At 50.2% G+C, this 19747-nt stretch overlaps 1 protein-coding gene across 1 annotated transcript in view; it reads left to right on the top strand.

Annotated features, from left to right (window-relative positions):
• The window catches only part of LOXHD1 (lipoxygenase homology PLAT domains 1), a 156812-nt gene that overhangs the window by 88356 nt on the left and 48709 nt on the right, over positions 1-19747 (top strand). The window contains exons 19-25 of the mRNA XM_053901911.1: positions 1618-2098; positions 2550-2704; positions 4621-4754; positions 13676-13845; positions 14708-14812; positions 17351-17479; positions 18635-18799. Coding sequence (XP_053757886.1) covers positions 1618-2098; positions 2550-2704; positions 4621-4754; positions 13676-13845; positions 14708-14812; positions 17351-17479; positions 18635-18799 — 1339 coding nt within the window. The remainder of the gene's footprint in view (positions 1-1617; positions 2099-2549; positions 2705-4620; positions 4755-13675; positions 13846-14707; positions 14813-17350; positions 17480-18634; positions 18800-19747) is intronic.

Raw genomic sequence — 19747 nt, 5'->3', positions numbered from 1 at the left:
CCTCACTGAGGCCAACCCCCCATAACACTGCTGAGGAGGTAGAGGCCCTAGCATTTCACCTCTCTGAGCCTCAGATTCTTCCTCCGTTCAAACCTAGCCTTAGAGTGCCTCCCTAGCCTGCTTCGAAGTCCTTAGAGGGGTCAAAATGGTGAAGGTCAGGGTAGGTACTCAGGAAATTGTGGCCAGTTGTGGGGGTGGAACAGAGCAGAGCGTCTTCCAATGCCAGCATGCTGTGTGGCTGGAAGTGATGCGGTCATGAATGCGGTCATGGGAGACGCATGGGTGCTGAGGAGACAGATGTGGGAGGAGGGGATGGTGAGCAGGCCCGACTGGAGAGGTTGAGGGCAGGGATGCTCTGACTTGGAAAATGCTGGGGAAGAGATCTAATGTGCTGAAGAACGAACTTACCAGGCCCAGAGCCCATCCCCTAAGTAGCTGAGAGGGAAAAATGCCTCTCCTTCAGGGCTCCTGGGCTCTCATTTTGGCTGATAACTTTCTCAGAAAGGTGGTTTTGGCCTACATTGTGGCTTCACGAACAGAGTCAGAAGACCTGAGTTCTTATCTAGACCTGGACTCCAGTTATGGGGCACTGAGAAACTCAGGTCCCCAGTCACCAGGACACATGTGGAAAAATTGGTGGCACCAGGCTTTGAAAAGTGTCAGACACCCAGAAGGGGCCCATCAGAATGGGGAACAGAGTGGCTCAACCAGCAGGTACCCCATGTGGACCCTCCCCTGAGCTCTGTGGGGCTAGACCTCGCTGCAGGGTGAGGCTTAGAACAGAGTAAGTAGATCGAAGGCCGAGGACCTAATCTGAAGAAAAGCTAAGGCTAAATCCATCCACGCTGTGCCAGACCCTGTGCCAGAGAGAAGCAAGAAAGAACAGTCCCTGTCTCAAGTAATTCCCCATTCAGGTGGGCGGGGAGCAGCTCATGTGGACAGGGAGGGCATCCAGGACAGACCAGAACCACAGCCAAGGTCTGGGCTCCCTCTGCACTGCCAGGGAAAGAAGAAGCCTGTGCTGGGGGAGAGGCCTGGGGTCCCTGGGGACATGGGGGAGGGGGTTGGGTGTATTTTTGAAAAATAACAGTTTTCTTGCTCATTACATACAAAAGTTGTATATGATTCATGCTGAAAAAAACTTTGGAAAGAGAATCCAGAAAAGCACAAACTGAAAAGGAAAGTAGTAATAAGGTTCAGGAAATGGAATGAATGGATTTCCTTGGAGGCAGAGGAAGGAATAAAGACGCTCTGGGTGAGGGGAGTGCATGAACAGAGGTGTGGAACCAGGAGTGACAGGAATGAGTGCGATGTGCATGTGTGTGTGCGTGCATGTGTGGATGTGGGGCGGGGTGAAGGGAGAGAGGCAGGGAGACCATCCTGACCACGACCCAGGGGTTAGAAGGAAGTAGGTGTGGGTGGAAGGAGGGGCTGCAAGAGGTCCTGGAAGGCCGGCCGAACAAGCAGGCTGAGAGAGAGGGAGCTGGTGGAAGCTTGTGAGCTCGAGGCCCCGGGCCTCCCCACCGGGGCTCCGCACACAGGCCCAGGCCTGGCTGCGCAGGGGAGGCGGGGAGGACGCCAGGGGCCCCCCCAGCCACTGCCCTGCGCTTTGCACAGCTGGAGGCGGCGGACGTGGGTGAGGTCTTCAAGATCCGGCTGGGGCACACGGGCGAAGGCTTCGGGCCCAGCTGGTTCGTGGACACGCTGTGGCTGCGGCACCTGGTGGTGCGGGAGGTGGAGCTCACGCCCGAGGAGGAGGCCCGGAAGAAGAAGGAGAAGGACAGGCTGCGGCAGTTGCTCAAGAAGGAGCGGCTGAAGGCCAAGCTGCAGAGGAAGAAGAAGAAGAAGAAGAAGAAGAAGGGTAGCGACGAGGAGGACGAGGGGGACGAGGAGGAGGAGTCCTCGTCGGAGGAGTCCTCGTCTGAGGAGGAGGAGGAGGAGGAGACGGAGGAGGAGGAGGAAGAGGAGGAGTTTGGGCCGGGGATGCAGGAGGTGATTGAGGAGTACAAGTTCGAAGCCCACCGCTGGCTGGCCCGGGGCAAGGAGGACAATGAACTTGTCGTGGAGCTGGTGCCGGCAGGCCGGCCGGGTCCTGAGCGTAAGCCCGAGGAGGGGTCTGCAGGTCCGCTGAAGGGGGCCCGGTGAAGGGGGGTATCTAGCTCTCCAGTCACGTGGCAGCCCCATAGCGGGGCACCCGTCATGGTTCCCAAGTGGGTCTCCTGACCTGTGACAGGCCTCTGCCTGGGGTTAGCTCTGCCCCTTGGGCGGCTCTCAGGGGGAGCCTGGATGTAGCTCGCGATGACTGAAAGTGGGACGTAACGTAGGAGGGCGGCCAAGGGCGTCTCCCCTTGACTCTCAGGCTCCTGGGCCTCATGGCAAAGAAAAGTCTTGAGCAGTGGGGAGGGATAGGTTCTTTCCAGGTTAGTGCAGATGTGGAGGAATCTGTAGGTCCTTCCCGCTCCCACGAGCTGGCTGGATCCGAGAGGCTGAGCCTCAGGTCCGCCCTGAGGCCTAGGTGTCCTCAACGCCACGTTTTTCTCTGTCCCCAGCCAACACCTACGAGGTCCAGGTAATCACAGGGAATGTGCCCAAGGCCGGCACCGATGCCAATGTCTACCTGACCATCTACGGGGAGGAGTACGGGGACACAGGCGAGCGGCCCCTGAAGAAGTCGGACAAGTCCAACAAGTTTGAGCAGGGCCAGGTAGAGTGGGGGCTCTCTGGCCCTTGCGTGGGTGGTGGAGACTGCTGGTTCCGGAGGCCACACCCCCACCAGCACGGTGTCCAGCAGGGTGCTTTGTTGAGTCCACCCAGATGTAATCGAAGTGGTTCCTCTGTGAGCTCCGGCACCTTGTGGTGGGGGGCATAAGATAGGCCGGGGAGGGGAGCGTCGAGCACCACGAAGCCCACAGGAACTGACCAGAGATATTACAGGTAGCAGATGCTCAGTCGCTGAGGGGGTGGAGCAGGGGGGTTCAAGGAGGAAGTGTCGACGGCTCTTTGGGGAAAACATGGTAGGAAGGAGAGCTGTACACTGGGCCATGGTGGGTGAGTGTGGGATGGATGCCCACGATTACCGTGAGAGGTGTTCCCCGAGGATGGGTCCAGGGGACAGAGATGTGGGGTGGAAATCTGGAAGGCCCAGCTCCAGGACAGGGAGTCTTCCCACTGTGCTGTGTTAATGCTGAGCCAGGGGGCGCACTGCCTCTGGGAAGCTTGATGAGCCCAGTTAAGGGGGGTGGGGCATGAGAGCCTTGAAAGAAGGTTGAGAAGCCTGGACTGAGTCCTGGTCCTGCCCCAGCAGGAGCCACGAAGGCTTCTGAGCAGTGAGAGAAATGCACGCACACCCCTCTTCCAGGTATCGTGGGGAGAGTGTGAAAAATCCAGCTGTCATCTTTGTCCTTCAAGATGTTACAATATTCTCTGGCTGGAAGACTGTCCCCAGCTCACCTTTCTCATTCCTGCCTCTGATCCCAAAGCCACATTTCCTCATCCACACAGAGGAAGAAGAGAAACCAAACCCATGAAAGTACTCCTGGGCTCCTCTGATTTCTTTCAGAGGCTGCCTGCTTTTTCTTTCAATACTGCCTTGCCATGACTTGAGGTTTAGGGTTTATTTCCATAGCCACTATGATCCTGGATTGGAAGAAAACTGTCATAGAGGACGTAACTGGTACAATGGATGAAATTTGAATATGGGCTTGTATGTTAGATAATAGTATTGTGTCGATAGTATTGTGTTTCCTGAGTTTGGTAATTGTCCTGGGATTATATGAGAATCACCTGTTCTTAGGAAAGCTATGATGAAGAATTCAGAGGTGAAGAATCATGGTATCAGCCATTTACTTTTAAACGTTTCAGAAAAATAATAGCAAAAGAGAGAGACAGGGAAAGCAAATATTGCAAAATGTAGGTGAAGGGCATATAAAATTTCATTGTATTGTTTCTGCAAATTTTCTGTAGACTTGATTGTTTTTCAATATAAAGAATTTAAGAAGTTACAGCCGAGAGGAATCCCTTATCAGGTCCCGATGTTGCCTGCCTCCTGCAGTGCAGACGCATATACTGGGCTACACGCACGGCCTTCCTACTCACATGGTGAGGGAGTGCAAGTCTCCTGTTCCTGTGAATCCCTTTTGATTTACACTTTGAATTCTGTAAATCACCTTGGATTTGCACTTTGGCTCATCCCAGGTGCTTAGAATGGGTGGCTGAAGGGGCTTATGCACACATGTGCACACATAGCACAGGGTTTCAGCACACACCCAACAACAGGCCCTCCATGGGTGCACACACACACACACACACACCCCCCACAACATGAACGCGGGCAGCCAGCCCACCTGCCTTCTCCTCTGCCCCTCACGGTCACCTTCCTGGCCTTCCCACTCCTCCTGCCACCCTTTGGGACACAGAGTGAAAAGACCCCTGGTGTGGGCAGGTTATAAAAGAGTGCAGATCACCCACAGTCAACTGGCTGCCACAGGTTTCCACACCCCCTTCCCTCAATGGTTTGGGTCTCCCTGCCGGCCCCCAGGTGTCGATGTGTAGGGGGGGTGGGGCGCACCATGTCTCGGGGCAGGGGGGCATCCCTCTGAGTGCTTCTCTGGCCCTTCCCAGACAGATACCTTCACCATCTATGCTATTGACTTGGGGGCTCTGACCAAGATTCGGATTCGCCATGACAACTCGGGCAACAGACCGGGCTGGTTCCTGGACAGAATAGACATCACCGACATGAACAATGAAGTCACGTGAGTGGGGCTTGAGGGGAGGGGGGGAAGGCCATGCCTGCTTCTTAGTCCTGGGAAGAGGGCTGAGGGTGGGGTGGTTGGGATGTCTGAGGCTGGGGGGGTGGGGGGGTCGGTGGTGGCTGTATGTTAGTTTGGCTCCTGTGGCTGGCTGGGTGGGCACTGCCTCTCTCTCTCCCCTCTCACTGGGCAGCCCCCTGGAGTTCCTGCCCTGGCAGGTGACAGGACCTCCAATCTAGTTCTTGAGATCCATCAGTTCAGAAGGTCGGGTTTCCTGTCCCTGTCAGACCTCCACTGGCCTAGTCTCCATCCACTTACTCACTCATCCGTGTCTCCACATATGAAGCGGCTTCCAGTACAATGTTTTAATGTTCTAGACCAGGGGTAAGCACACTTTTTCTCTAAGGGCCAGATAGGAAATATTTTAGGCTTTGGGGCCATTTGGTCTCTGTCATAATTGATCTATTTGACTTTGCAGCAGGGAAGCAGCCACAGGTGATACTTGGTGGATGTGGCCGTGTTCCAATAAAACTTTATTCATGAACACTGAAACTTGAATTTCATGTCATTTTCACATGTCACAAAATAACAGTGTTCCTTAGATTTTCTTTTTTTCAGCCATTTTGAAAATGTAAAATTCAGGGGTACCTGTGTGGCTAAGTCGATTAAGCGTCCGACTCTTGGTTTTGGCTCAGGTCGTGATCTCGAGGTTCGTGGGTTTGTGCCCCACAACAGGCTCTGTGCTGACAGTGTGGGGCCTGCTTGGGATTCTCTCTCTCCCTCTGCCTCTCAAAATAAATAAACTTAAGACAATGTAAAATTCATGCTTAGTTTGTGGGATGTACATAAACAGGTGAGTGGGCCACATTTGGCCCACAGGCCATGGTTTGCTGGCCCCTGCTCAGGATTCCCAGCTACCACCAGGAGCTAGGTTGAGGAAGGCATATTATCCTCCTGACAGGTGAAGGAACCATGCCCCAAGGAGGTGAAGCCGCCACACCCCCAGAGCCCATTCATGCCAGAGCCAAGATCAGAACTCCAGACCATCAATGATGAGTCTGGTGCGCCTCCATCATTAGGCCCCATTGCCTCTTGAGCAAAAGGGGCCACGGAGCAATAGACATGAAAAAAGGCTGGAGGTGTGATGGGGAGGTGCAGGGGCAGACAGAGAGGAAGGCAGGCAAGATCCTGAGTGTGTTGTAGGGCTGCTGAGTGCCCGCCAGTGTCCGGAATGTAGCGGGCACCCAATAAACAAACATACGTTGACTTAACTTCTTGGTCTGCAGTCTGGTGTCTCTTAGAGCAAGCCCTCTTCTTGGGCTACTCTCTGTGCCGGGCAAGGGGTGAGGAGGCTCACCCCATCTCCCACCTCCACCCCGCCCCACCAGCCCAAGAGACTGCCTCAGATGGGGACACCAAAGGACACCTCTCACGTGGCCTGGTGTCCTGGCTTTCCGTGAGGTCATTGTGACGGCAGAGAAGGGCAGTGGGACAACGCTATAGCCGGGAACCAGGGTCCTGAGCTGTGGTAGTCCTCTCTCAGAAACTTACCAGGTCACCCTGAACTAAGTGCTCCGTGTCTATGGGCTTTCATTCACTCTTCTGATAAATAGGCTTAATGATGTCAGCCCAGCTTACTTCTCAAGATGTTCTGAAAATCTAAGGCATTTAAGCTGGAAAAGGATAAAGTACTGGCAAAAACAGAAGGACAGGAACAGACCAAATATCCCTGGCTTCCCCTTAGAGCTCCGTTAGGGTCAGTTAACTCTGTTCCATTGATTTGACATTTCTGGGCCACCCCAACAATTTGTAAATTATTGTAGCCTTATAATCTATTTTAGTATCTGTCAGTACTTGTCCTTTTCCATTATTCTTTAAAAATATTAGCTTTTCTTGCCTTTTCAAATCAAGACATTAAGTGATTTGAAGAAAAAAATCCCATTGGAATGTTGATGGTTATGCCATTAATCGTATGTGTGGAGAATTGTGTATTTAGAATATTAAGTGCTGCCCCAGGGGCGCATTTCCATTTATCCAATTGTTCCTTCTGGTATCCCAGTGATGCTTTACAATTTTCTACAGTCGTACTAAGTTTATGCCTAAATATTTTCTATTTTTATCGCTCTCGTGAATGGTATCCTCTCGTTCCCCATCCCCTTTCTTCCCTCCCTTTCTCTTTTCCTTCCCTCCCCCACTCCTGGCCCCCTCATCACCTCCCCCGCCCTCATCATCCTGTCTTGTTGGTGTGAGTCAGGGTCCACCTCCCCATCTTCACCAGCCCTGGTCAGAGGCTCTTGCCTGGTCCCTCTGCTGCACGCTGGCCCCTCCTGTGTCAGGGGTGTGTTCCTCCTCTGCCCAACAACCTGCAGAGGCTCCCATTCACCCCCAGGTGAGAGCCAGAGCACTTCCAGTGGCCTGCCCCACACCCCCTCCTTAACTCTTGGTCCTGGTCTCCCTCCTGCTCACTCCTTGCTGTTCCTTGAGCCCAACAGCCAAGGGCCTTTGCATGTGCTGTCCCTTCTCCCTGGTCCTCCTTCCCCTAGTGGCTTACTCATGCTTTCTCTAGGTAAGGTCTCTGCTCAACGGTCATCTGCTCAGCAAGCCTCCCACCCTGGACCTTTTATTTCTCTTCCTTTGTTTCTTTTTCTGCACGTCACTAACGTTTGACCTACAATCGACTGCAGTATTTCACCATTGTTCCTTTCCCCACAACTGAATATAAGGTCCCTGCCTAAGGTAACGATTTCACCTGTCTTGTTCCCTACAGTGTCCTCTCCAGCACCTAGAAGAGGGCCTGGTGCACAACAGGCTTGCCATAAATACTTACTAAATCAACTAATGAATACAAACCACATTTGCTGTGTTGACTCATTCATTCATTCAGCAAACACATGCCATGCTAAGTGCGGAGAGTCAAGCGGCTGGTTCCAACAGAAAACTGTGATGGTCTAGGAGGCAGATGTTTTAGGTTCATTTCCCGTCTCTTCCTTTCTTTACTTGTGTGGCCTTGGGAAAGTCACTTAAGCCCTCTGAGCCTCAGTTCTTCCATCCATGAAACGGGATAATAAAACTCCCACACGGCATTAAGATAACCCGTGTAAGGGCCAGCGCCGGGCCTGGCACCCGGCAAAAGGTAGCACCGTGCCAGTAAGAACCCAGTCAGTTGGCATCTAAAAGTGGCTGCATAGCTAGGAAGGAACGGGCATGAGCGGGATTATGAAGGAACTCCTTGGGCAGTAGGAAAGGCAGAGCGAGGGGGCCGCTGTCTCAGGGTGGCGCCCCCCAAATGGGGCTCAGGGACTGGGGGGTGAGGAGGGGGTCAGGGTGCTCCTCTGTCCGAGGTGACATTTCAGATGGGCCTTCACAAACCGTGATGTTTGGTGTTTGGAACAAAGGGCACTAAAGCGGCTGAACCGTGTGATGTGGGAGCTGAAGGGCACGAGGGGCATGAACGGCAGGTGGTGGGTAATTCTGTCCGACTCGTGCATGAAGGGAACAGGACAAGAACTTTGGGAAGGGAGGCCGGGGTGGGGGGTGCTGCTCCACAGCCAGAGGCTCCTAGCTGGCCAGCTTTTCCAGAAAGCCTGCTTCTTAATTTTTTTTTTTAATGTTTTTATTTTTGAGAGAGGAGGCAGGGGGGCAGGCAGAGCGAGAGGGAGACACAGAATCTGAAGCAGGCCCCAGGCTCTGAGCTGTCAGCACAGGGCCTGACATGGGGCTCCAACTCGTGAACCACAAGATCATGACCTGAGCAGAAGTGGGACGCTTAACCGACTGAGCCACCAAGGTGCCCCTCCCAGAGAGCCTTCTGAGGCCGAGGTAGGAAGACAGAGAAGGAGCAGGGAGGCACTCATGAGAGATGTTGGCCTGGAGGCAGAGAGATTAAAGAGGATGTGATCTCTGGAGCCCCTGCCACCATACTGAAGTCACCCAAGCAGGATTCAGAGTGGCTCAGGGCTCTGATGCCCCGACAAGGCTAGCGCTCAGCAGGGTGGCAGTGGGGCCATGTCCAGTCCCTTTGGCCTCCAAAAGCTGCCGGTTCTGGAGAGCAGCTGAGCCTGACTGGAAATACCTGGAGGAAGGGCCGGTGGGAGGGGAAGGGCAGAGGTGGATTGATCCACAATGCAAATTGCCAAAAAAGGAGAGCATTCTTTCTCTTCAAGTAGGGAGTGCTTGAGGCCCTTTGTAGGAGTCCCAAGCTGGCAGGAGGCAGTCAAGATGATTCAGAAAAGGCTTTTGAACGGTGGTTTGCAGCCGAGGGTGGCTTTGAGTGGGTGGTCCTGGGGTCTGAGGTCCCTCGTGGGTGGACTGGGGCTCCGCACACAGGCTCACATTCCCTCAAGAAAGGACCTCTCTGGTCCTTTGGGCTAGGAAGAAGATGGTGAAGCTGGGGAAATTTATCTGTGGCTTCCTCCAGCCTCCTCTAACCTGGGAAGCCCCACCCCTTCGCCACTCTGAAAAAAAAAAAGTTAAAAAAAGTGTCAGATTGATTTTGTATTGGTAGCCGTATTTGGAATGCAGAGAGGCTGTTCCCACTCCGTCTCCTCTGCTCAGATAATTCCTGGAGCCTTGGGTTGGCTTTAGGTAGCACGTTCTAAGGGGAATGTTGAAAAAAAAAAAAAGAAAGAAAGAAAGAAAATGCATCTTCAAGGAAAGGATAGTGGCCGGTTAAGAAACTTGGAGTTATTGCAAGAATTTGAAGGAGGAAATGAGAACATTTCACCTTGATAGGAGATAGTGCCTTCCAATGCTGTGGGTACTTATGGCTGCCGGTGTATGTGGGGACTGTGACCATGGCAACAAGCAAGAAGATCCCGAGCTCATGGGGTTAGTTTGCCTAATGGGGGACACAGATTTATGCTCTCTGGGCAAACTCTTCCATCCTCATCACTTCCGTGACCATTTATTTGAGAATAGTGCCCACAATTTATATCTCCAGTCGTACCAGTCAGAATAGTCTAGGTTGTGCTGAGTAGCAAATGGCCCTAAAATGTCGTGTCCTAACACAATAGAAGCTTATTTCCTGCTCACCCTGCATGTCCAGGACAGGGCATCGGGGGACTCTGCTCAATGTGATCGCTCAGCGACCCAGGCTGATGGGACGTTTTCCTCAACACATGTTTCCATGGTCGTTCTTGTAGTGGAAAGAGGTGTGACAAATCACCCACTGACTTAAAGATTCCTTACAGCCCAGAGATTCTAATCATATTAGCAAGGACTTAAAACTTCAAAGTCCTCCTAACATCCAAAGCTATGAACCTCGGATGTTTGGATTTCAGAACACATGACAGAAATGGTGGGATTTGGCAGGAGGGGTACATTGTTTTGAACTAACACATCTTTGTTAAGTCGTTGACTCATCGGGCTCTGCTTTCTCCCTCTTTTCCACAGCTCTTGACTTGTTGAGGAAGTGAGGTTGTGTCATGTCTTCCTTCCTCCTTTAAGAGGTTAGCTGCTTTTTTTGATCTGCATTAAAATCTAATACACTCAAGTTCAAAGAGGAAGAGGCAAATGCCGCAAAAGTTAGGAATATATTTAGTGTCCCGAGTTTTGCCCATATTCAGCCTGGTATATTTTGCTTTCTCTACGTGTTTTCCACCCGAAGATAGAGATTCCCATTCTGATTGGTGGCTTGAGGGTGTCATTAGATCCTCATTAAAGACAGATGCTGTTGGGTGGGCTTTTCAGTGAGAGTTGAACAGAAAGCTTGTTGGACTTCTTCCTCTGGAGTTTCATCTGACAGGATGTTCTCTGGAACCCCACACTCTTTCAGGGCCCTTGGAATATTGAGACACAAAAGACCTCGCAGATGATTTTATCCAGCCTTTGTAGTGGTGGAACTGAGGGCCTGGGGCCACGTAGCTTTATAGGGGAAGAGTAGAAACACAAACCCTGAATTCCTGAGTTCCAGATTCATGCTCTTGTGGCCATGCCATCCCACCAGTATCACCTGTCGACTTTGACCTGATGTGGTCCAGTGCTTGTGCACAAAATGGGGAAGGCCATACCAAATGACATACATTTTACAACATTAAGTTTTTCTGTCTTCTCAGTTTTTACTTTTTTTATTTAAAAAAATTTTTTTAATGTTTATTTATTATTGAGAGACAGAGAGAGACAGAGCATGAGCATGAGAGGGGCAAAGAGAGGCGGAGACACAGAATCTGAAGCAGGCTCCAGGCTCTGAACTGTCAGCACAGAGCCTGACGCGGGGCTCGAACTCACAAACCGTGAGACCATGACCTGAGCCGAAGTTGGACGCCCAACCAACTGAGCCACCCAGGTGCCCCTTAGTTTTTACTTTAAAAAAAAAAGCTTATTTATTTTTGAAGGAGAGAGAGAGACAGAGCATGAGCAGGGGTGCGGGGGCGGGGGGAGGGGTGGGCAGAGAGAGAGAGAGGGAGACCCAGAATCCAAAGTAGGCTCCAGGCTCTGAGCTGTCAGCACAGAGCCCAACGCGGAGCTTGAACTCATGACCCATGAGATCATGACCTGAGCTGAAGTCATACACTTAACTGCTTAACCAACCGAACCACCCAGGCGCCCCTCGGTTTTTACTTTTGAGTGAAACTTAAGATTTGCTCCAATAATCAGTTTAAACCTCCTGCTCACCCAAGCCCCCCCTTTCCTTCCAGTGGCCTTGTTAAAGCAGGGCGGTGGCCACACCTGGCCAGCACACCTACTCGCCACTCTTCTCCTTTGCTCCTTCAGAATCCCTGGCAATTTCTGTCCCCGGTACCCAGAGACCTGCTTGAGCAGGACTTACTGCTGTGGGAGGAAGGGGAAGGGGAAGAAGGGGAAGAAGGGGAAGGGGAAGGGAGGGAAGGGGAAGGGGAAAGGGAATCCTCTGCTAAACCTTCTGTGGGTGCTTGTTGGCATCATGGGGCTAGAGGCTGAAGGCCCAGCACTCAGGCCAGTCCCAGCTCTAGTTCTGCCCTCCAGGGGGATGGATCTGAGAAAAGAGATGGGAAGAGATGCTGCCACTCTGGGCATGCCAAGGGGCTTTAATGTCCCAGTACAAGTATCTCGGGGACACTGGAGAAGTCGCTCCATGAAAGCCAGCCTCTGCTTCCCAAGTAGGCACACGCTCAGCAGGTGTGGGCGGACTTGGGCCTTACCCCTTCCGTCTGGCTGACTTCTCTCTCCCGGGATAAGTCGCCCACTCTTTCTTTGTGTCTCTCTCTCCCTCTGTCCTCGTTCTGCTCCAGCTTCCCACTCTCCTTGTCTCCGCCTCTGCCGCAACCCCACTCCTTTCTTTATTTCTGTGGCTCCTTTAATTGGCCATAATTAAGAGCCAAAGCCTATTATTCATAAGTTAATTGGCTGAATAAAAAATGTAACTTTCCCATTCATAACTTAAAGACTAGAAAGTGGAACAATATACATTTTTCCCTTAAACCCTAATTTAAAGGCAATTTAATCTATATTGCCCTTGATTGAGCTCCTCCCACCCTTTGAATCCGTGTCCATGAACACAGAATTGCCCTTCTGCACCCCGTGTGAGCCCGTGTGTGGGCTGAGGTTATGCCTCTCTAAAATGTTGGCCCTAGGAGGCAATAATGTCTCTAGAGGAATGTGGGGCTCTGACAGGGATGAGACCCCCAGCCTACACTGCTCCCTCCTCTCCAGGAGGGACTTCCTTCTCTCCTCAGGGACTCTGATCAGTCCCTGAATTCATCTTAAGCATCCAGTCTGGCAGGAAGGGGTGGATATTGGGTAGAATGGCCCCAGTTTAGACATGGGCTGCATCCACCAACCCTCTGAGTTGTTCTGGGAGCTTGGGGGCCCAAGGCCAGCTGTCCAGCCCACAAGCTCCAGAGACCCCAGGCATGGGCAGGGGAGAAACAGGGAAGTACAATAAGAGTAACAACAGCAATAGTACTAGCAAATTCTTACCGAGAGCCAGGCATTTTTATAAGCACTTTAAAACATTTAACCCACGTAAACCTCATAGCAACTTTGACATAAGCAATATGATCTTCATTTTACAGAATGGCAAACTGAAGCACAAAGTAGGGTTGCCAGGTAAAATACAGAATTGCCAGTTAAATTTGAATTCCAGAGAAGCAGTGAGTAATGTTTTAGTATAAGTATGTCCCAAATATTGGGTAGGACATACTTACGCTAAAACATTATTCATTGCTTATCGAAAACTCCAATTTAACTAGGAGCCCTGTGATTCTGTTGGCTAAATCTGGCAACCCTAACACAGAGAGGTAAAGAAACTGGCTCAAGGTCACATGACTATAAGTGGCAGAGCCAGGATTCCAACCCAGTCTGGCTCCAGAGGCGAGTCCTTCATTAATTCATGTTGCTACCTCCATCATCCCTGGACCCCCCTTTGCTTTGTTTAGGTGTCTCCATTTTAGCTGGGCTCAGCCTCTACACTGAGGAGTCTAACTTGGACCTCCCTTCCCTACATGGCGCCAGCTGTCTGCTATGCCATTCCTTAGCCACACTTTCTGTATCTTCCAGAAGCATAATTGGGTATCATTCCATTAAAATCCATTTACTCAACCCTTAGGTATTGAACACCTACTATGTACAATACTCTCTGCTAAAGTGGCTTTGGCTACCAGGTTAATTCTAGAAAAGGCTGGCACAGTCCCTGGAAGCACTTCTTCTAGATACCTCCAATATGACCCTGAGTGAAGGTTTAATAGGCTCCAGGCAACTCTTACACAGCCATTTTCAATGGGGGGTCTTGAAACCGTGTCCCCATGTTTGTTTTCTGCTCCATGCAAGTGACTCTCATAGGGTGACCCCCAGGCTGGGTAGGATGGGAGGGCCATGCTTTTGGATGGGGGGCAGATAGGGGAGTGTTGGGGCCTCTGAGGGCCTGTCATTTTGCAGCCCAGGACCGCTCTTTAATGAAATCTTTCCTAAGCGACGTTCCTAAACTCTCCTCATTCCCCTTCCTACAGGTACTACTTTCCATGCCAGCGCTGGCTGGCAGTGGAGGAGGATGATGGCCAGCTGTCCCGGGAGCTGTTGCCAGTGGATGAGTCCTATGTGCTGCCCCCGAGCGAGGATGAGGGGGCCGGGGGAGGTGGTGACAACAACCCCCTTGACAACCTGGCCCTGGAGCAGAAAGGTTTCCTAAACTAGAGCTGGTTTCTTCCCTCTAGCCTCCCTCCCTCGGTCTCCATGTTCCCTTCCCCTGTGGGTTCTGAGCAACCCCTCCTCTGGCAGTGTGTCTGTACTGCCCTTATCCCTCCATGGCCAGAATGGGGAGGTGAGGAGACATATTCCCACATGCCTAGCATAAGGCTGGGTATAAAGCACATGACTAGGCATGGAGCTATGGTCAGGAATGGAGTGGAATGAAATAGGATAGGATGAGATGGAATGGAATGGAATAGAATGGAATAGAATAGAATAGAATAGAATAGAATAGAATAGAACAGAATAGAATAGAATAGAATAGAATAGAATAGAATAAGAATAGGTTGGGTAGAGTAGAGTAGAATAGAATAAGACTAGACTAGACTAGAATAGAATAGGTTGTAGCCTGCTCCGATTTAGTTCTGTGCTCTCCCCTCCAGGCACACCATAAGCCCTCAATACATTTTTGTCAAGGGAAAGAATGAACTTTCAAGAATTCTAGGATGCTTCCCTTCCTTGAAACTTACATCCCTAAAACTTCCCAGTGGAGAAGTCAGACCAGGCTCCTCGCTGATGAGCCTCTGACTCTCAGTCACCCCAAGTCTCCCCTAAACATCCTACAACTCTATTAATTGAGAGATTCCTATGTGAGCTGGAGGCGGGGAGACCTCATCTCTGCCTTGAGGAAGTTTCCAGACTATAGGCAACTGCAGAACAACACATGCTACAAGTAAAGTGATTCCTAGAAATGGTCACCGTGCATGTAGAAATGTACCCAGTACGTTTTCTCCCTCCTCCCTCCACGAGAGGGGCAGTCTACCACTCACTTCTCCACACTCCTCTCCCTGCAGACAAATCTACCACATTCTCAGTGACCGTAAAGACTGGGGACAAGAAGAACGCAGGCACAGATGCCAACGTCTTCATCACGCTCTTTGGCACGCAAGACAACACTGGTAAGAATGCAGCATGGGGCCGAGCGAGACTCACCCACATTCCTCCTCTCTCTTCAAAAAAAAATAATTGAAGAATTCCCCTGTGTTGTTTTACTTTATTTTATTGTTTTATTTATTTTATTATTTTATTTTATTTATTAAGAGCACTTGACATGTGCTCTATCCTCTCAAATTTGAAATGGATAATGCATCACTGTCGACTGTAGGTATGGACTGTATGGCAGGCCTCTGGAGCTCATTAATCTTACTAACCTGAAAGTACGCTTGTTGCTTAATAACTCCCCATCCTCTCCTCTCCCCAGCTCCTGGGAACCACCATTCCAGCCTTTGATTTTATGAATTTGGCTATTTTGGATACTTGGTATAAGTGGAATCATGCTATATCTGTCCTTCTGTGTCCGGCTTATTTCACTCAGTGTAATGTCCTCAGGGACCATCCGCATTGTTGCAGATTGGAGAATTTCCTTCTTTTTTAAGGCCAAAGAGCGGTCCATTGTATGTATACATATCAACATTTTTTTCTATCTTTTCATCGGTTAATGGACATTTAGGGTTTTTTTCCCCCCACATCTCAGCTATTGTGAATAGTGCTGCAGTGAAATGGGAGGGCTAATATCTTTTCAAGATCCTGATTTCAATTCTTTTGGATATATACCCAGAAGTGGGATTGGTGGGTCATATGGTAGTTCTATTTTTAATTGTTTAAGGAACTTTCGTACTGTTTTCCATAGCAACGACGCCATTTTGCATTCCCACCAACTATGTACGAGTGTTCCAATTCCTTCACATCCTCACCAACAGTTGTTGTCTTTTCATTTTTGGTGGCAACCACCCTGTCAGGTGTGTGGTGAGATCTCGTTGTGGTTCTGATTTGCATTTCCCTGATGCTTAGTGACAATGAGCATTTCGTTCATATACTGTTGGCCATTTGTATGTCTTCTTTGGAGAAATGTCTGTTTACGTCCTTAGCCCTTTTTTTAATTGGGTTATTAGCTTTTTATTATTAAGTTATAGGATATTATGGTAATGAACCCCTTATCAGATATATGGTTTGCAAATATTCTTTCCCATGCTGTAGGTTGCCTTTTCATTCTATTGATCGTTTCCTTTGCTGTGCAGAAACTTTTTAGTTTGATGCAATCCTCCTTGTTTATTTTTTTAAAATTTTTTAATGTTTGTTTATTCTTGAAAGGGGGGTTGGTATGAGCAGAGGAGGGGCAGAGAAAGGGAGACACAGAATCCAAAGCAGGCTCCAGGCTCCAAGCTGTCAGCACAGAGCCGGACATGAGGCTCGAACTCATGAACCCTGAGATCATGACCTGAGCTGATGTCAGACGCTTAACCGACTGAGCCACCCAGACGCTTCCTCCACTTGTTTATTTTAGTTTTTGTTGCCTGTGCTTTTGGTGTCATATCCATGAGATCATTACCAAGACCAACGTCACAAAGCTTTTCTCCTATGTTTTCTTCTAGGAGTTTTACAGTTTCAGGTCTTATGTTTAAATCTGTATCCATTTTGGGGCTCCTGGGTGGCTCAATAGGTTGAGTGTCCAACTTCAGCTCAGGTTATGATCTCGCAGTTCATGAGTTCGAGCCCCACATTGGGCTCTGTGCTGACAGCTTGGAGCCTGGAGCCTGCTTTGGATTCTGTGTCCTGACAGATTGCATTCAACTAGTGCTGTTGGAGGAAGGCATATTCCCTTTTTCTTAAAAATCTCCATGTGACGTGACTTGTCTACCTGGATTGTAAACATTGGTTCCTTTAGAGATTCTTCCTAAAGCTTACTAAGCCAGTTCTCCTGTACACCAGGGGGCAAAGAGCCCCCTGTCCCCTCTCCCGTCTTCATTCCTCTGTCTACCACCCCAGAAGTGATTGAAAGCCATATGCATCCTCTTCCCTTCAGCGTCCTCTCCTTAAGTAATGGTGCCTGATCCTATGGTCATTCTTTCTCCAGGCCTTCCTGAAACTTTTTTGCCATTTCCTGTACTCTTGCTGGAGGCATCACTCCGTTTACCTTTCAAAACCACAATGAAGGGCCTCCCAGTCCAAACAGTGACTGGTCTCTTCTCCGTGACTCCTGCCAGCTTTCTTCTTCTGTTCAAGGCTGCCCCTGAGACCCCAGGGAGCACGGGGAGGCTGGTTTTGTCCCTGGCTTCCTCCACATGTAGAAAAATGTGGGGGATGTGGAGGCACAGTCAACACTGACTTAGGACCCCACCACTTTCTCCTGGATGATCTTGAATACGGTACTTCACCTCGTGGTGTGCCTCCTTTTCTTTAGATACAAACTGGAAATAAAAATACACGCCTTGAAGGCTAATTACAAAGCTCACTAAAAAGACACGCACACACACATACACACACACACCCCAAATTGTTAAATGTGCAAAGGTTCCTGGTGGATAGTAATTGCATGCTCTAAATTTTATGAGAGTTAGAAAAATTTGGTCATTATGAGGAGGGACCCAAAGGGGTAGTCCGGCTCGGTTTGAAGGTCTCAGGTTCAGCCAGTCGTGTGGGGGCCATTTGGTTGACAGGAATGACCCTCCTGAAATCCTCCAAGACCAACAGCGACAAGTTTGAGAGGGACAGCATCGAAATCTTCACCGTGGAGACGCTGGACCTGGGAGATCTGTGGAAAGTCAGGATTGGCCATGACAACACAGGTCTGGCTTCCCTCCCCCTCTGTTTTCTGCTAAGAATATAAGGCCCACACACAGGTCCCTGTGGGAAAGAATACGCAAGAAACTTGAATGTCATCTGCCTTCCACGATGACACAACTTCCTCAAACCCTTCAACCCAGTGGAACCCTAGCTGCACGCAGAAGATTCTGGTCTCGTTGGCCTGGGCTGGGGCCTGGACACCAGTGACTTCCCAAAACCCCTACTCTCCGTGGTTTCACTGTGCACCCACCTTTGAGAATCCCCAGTATAGCTCAGTGGTTCTCTGACCTGAGAACCAGGAGCTCCTGACAGGTTCTGTTGCTTAACAGAACCACCTCGGGGGGTTGTTAAACATAGGTTTCTGGGCCCCATCCACACAGGCGTTGATTCAGCAGGTCTGGGGTGGGACCGGAGCATTTCTGCTTCGCACACATGAGGCTGCTGGTCTGGGGACTCCACTTTGAGAACCATGGATCTAGTCTGTTCTTCCCAGAACCCACTGACACTACAGCCAGACAAAGTTTGTTCTCTTAGTGAAGTAGGACATGTGTTCTTGGTCTTTAAGTATTTTAAGGCTAAGGAAGGAGGCCACCTTCCCAGCCCCTGGGATGGAGAGACAAGGTTCTCTGCTCAGCTCCTACTTCCTTCTTTAAACCTGATCGCTCATTTTTCCAGGGAAGACCCTCAGTCCTTCACAGACTTCCCTTTCCTTCATGCACCACAAACTGGCAGGAATGACCCTCCTGGAATCCTCCAGGACCAAAGGCCAGAGAGCTCACAGTGTCATCCTTGTCGCTGGGTGAAATGACAAAATCCCCATTAATACGAGTTCTCTCTGGCATCTCTGAGCTCCCTTTTTAGAGTGCCTTCCACCCTGGACAGTGTGCTTGCCGTCACCTCCTGTCACCTCTTCCCCAGGCTCCTTTGCTCTTGTTAATTTCCCCGACAGCAGCCTGGAGTGTGACCCAGCTTCAGCTGGGTGCACATTTCAACAGGAGTCATTTAGCAATGCTATTAGGGAAAGGAATGGCGTGGGCACGGGTGCAGCTGTAGACGTCAGCCACAGGCAGGAAAGCATGTCTGGAGTGGCTGAGGTCACCCACAGTAAACCATCTGTGTAGAGCTCCGTGGTGGGTTCCGTGTCTCCTTCTCTGCAGGCAAGGCTCCAGGCTGGTTTGTAGACTGGGTAGAGGTGGACGCCCCGTCTCTTGGAAAGTGCATGACATTCCCCTGTGGCCGCTGGCTGGCGAAGAATGAAGACGACGGTGCCATCGTCAGGGACCTCTTCCACGCGGAGCTTCAGACGAGGCTGTACACGCCATGTAAGAACTGTGCACGGCATGGCTGACCCTCCTCCCAGACCCCATCGCCCACCAACCCGTCTTTGGCCCCAACCCCTCCTCCAGCCCCGACCCCAGGCCACGTGTACCTCCTCTCCCCAGTTCCCTGGGCCTTGCGTGGGCTGTGGGCAGTGCCCTGGATCCACGGTAAGGAAATAGAGAATTTAGTCCCACCTCCACCCCAAACCAGCTGGTGACAACAGGAAGAGAGCCTGGCCTCTCTGGGGCTGTTTCCTCATCTGCAAAATAGAGATGATAATACAACATGGTCATAAGACCCATAAGGGAAGAAAGACAAAAGTCTAACTGTGAGAAGTCATATGGGCCCCATCACCGGTGTTCAGTCCAGTCAGTAACGTGACCAAGAAATCACCGCTGTAAGATTTTATCCTGATCGGGAGTGGAGGGTGGAGACTTGAAAAGATGATAAATGTAGGCCTCTCACCAGCCAAAGCAGGGGAGGAAAGGGAACAATTTGGTGAAGTTTTGACACTTCCTTTCCAGTGTCATCAGAAAGTATGGATTAAACGTTCATTTACATGTAGGACATACTAGGTACTGAGAACCAAACTGAAATTAACCAAACTATAAAAATCTGTTTAAATGTGCTAAAATCAGACCCAAACCCAGAGAATATAATTTTTTTTCTAACCAAATAATTAGCTATACCAAAAGATTTCCCCCAAACAGCTCATAATTACATGATATGATTCAGTGATGACTTTTTTTTTTTTTTTTTTTTTTTTTTTTTTTGCCTAAAGCAATTAAACTGGAAATGACCCGATCCATCAAGATATTTTCTGGTCCAAAGCCTGAAACAAAGTGACATTTCCCTCTAGTAAAATCTCTGCATATACAAAGCAAACCCTGGATGTAGACACTACCCCCAGGAGCTGCCTGCAGTCTAGGACAGACACACTGACCTGACAG

The sequence above is a fragment of the Panthera pardus genome, unplaced genomic scaffold (assembly GCF_024362965.1).
Source record: "Panthera pardus isolate Hobbes unplaced genomic scaffold, ASM2436296v1 HiC_scaffold_15, whole genome shotgun sequence".
NCBI classification, from domain to species: Eukaryota; Metazoa; Chordata; class Mammalia; order Carnivora; family Felidae; genus Panthera; species Panthera pardus.
This window is presented reverse-complemented; position numbering and strand designations above follow the sequence as displayed.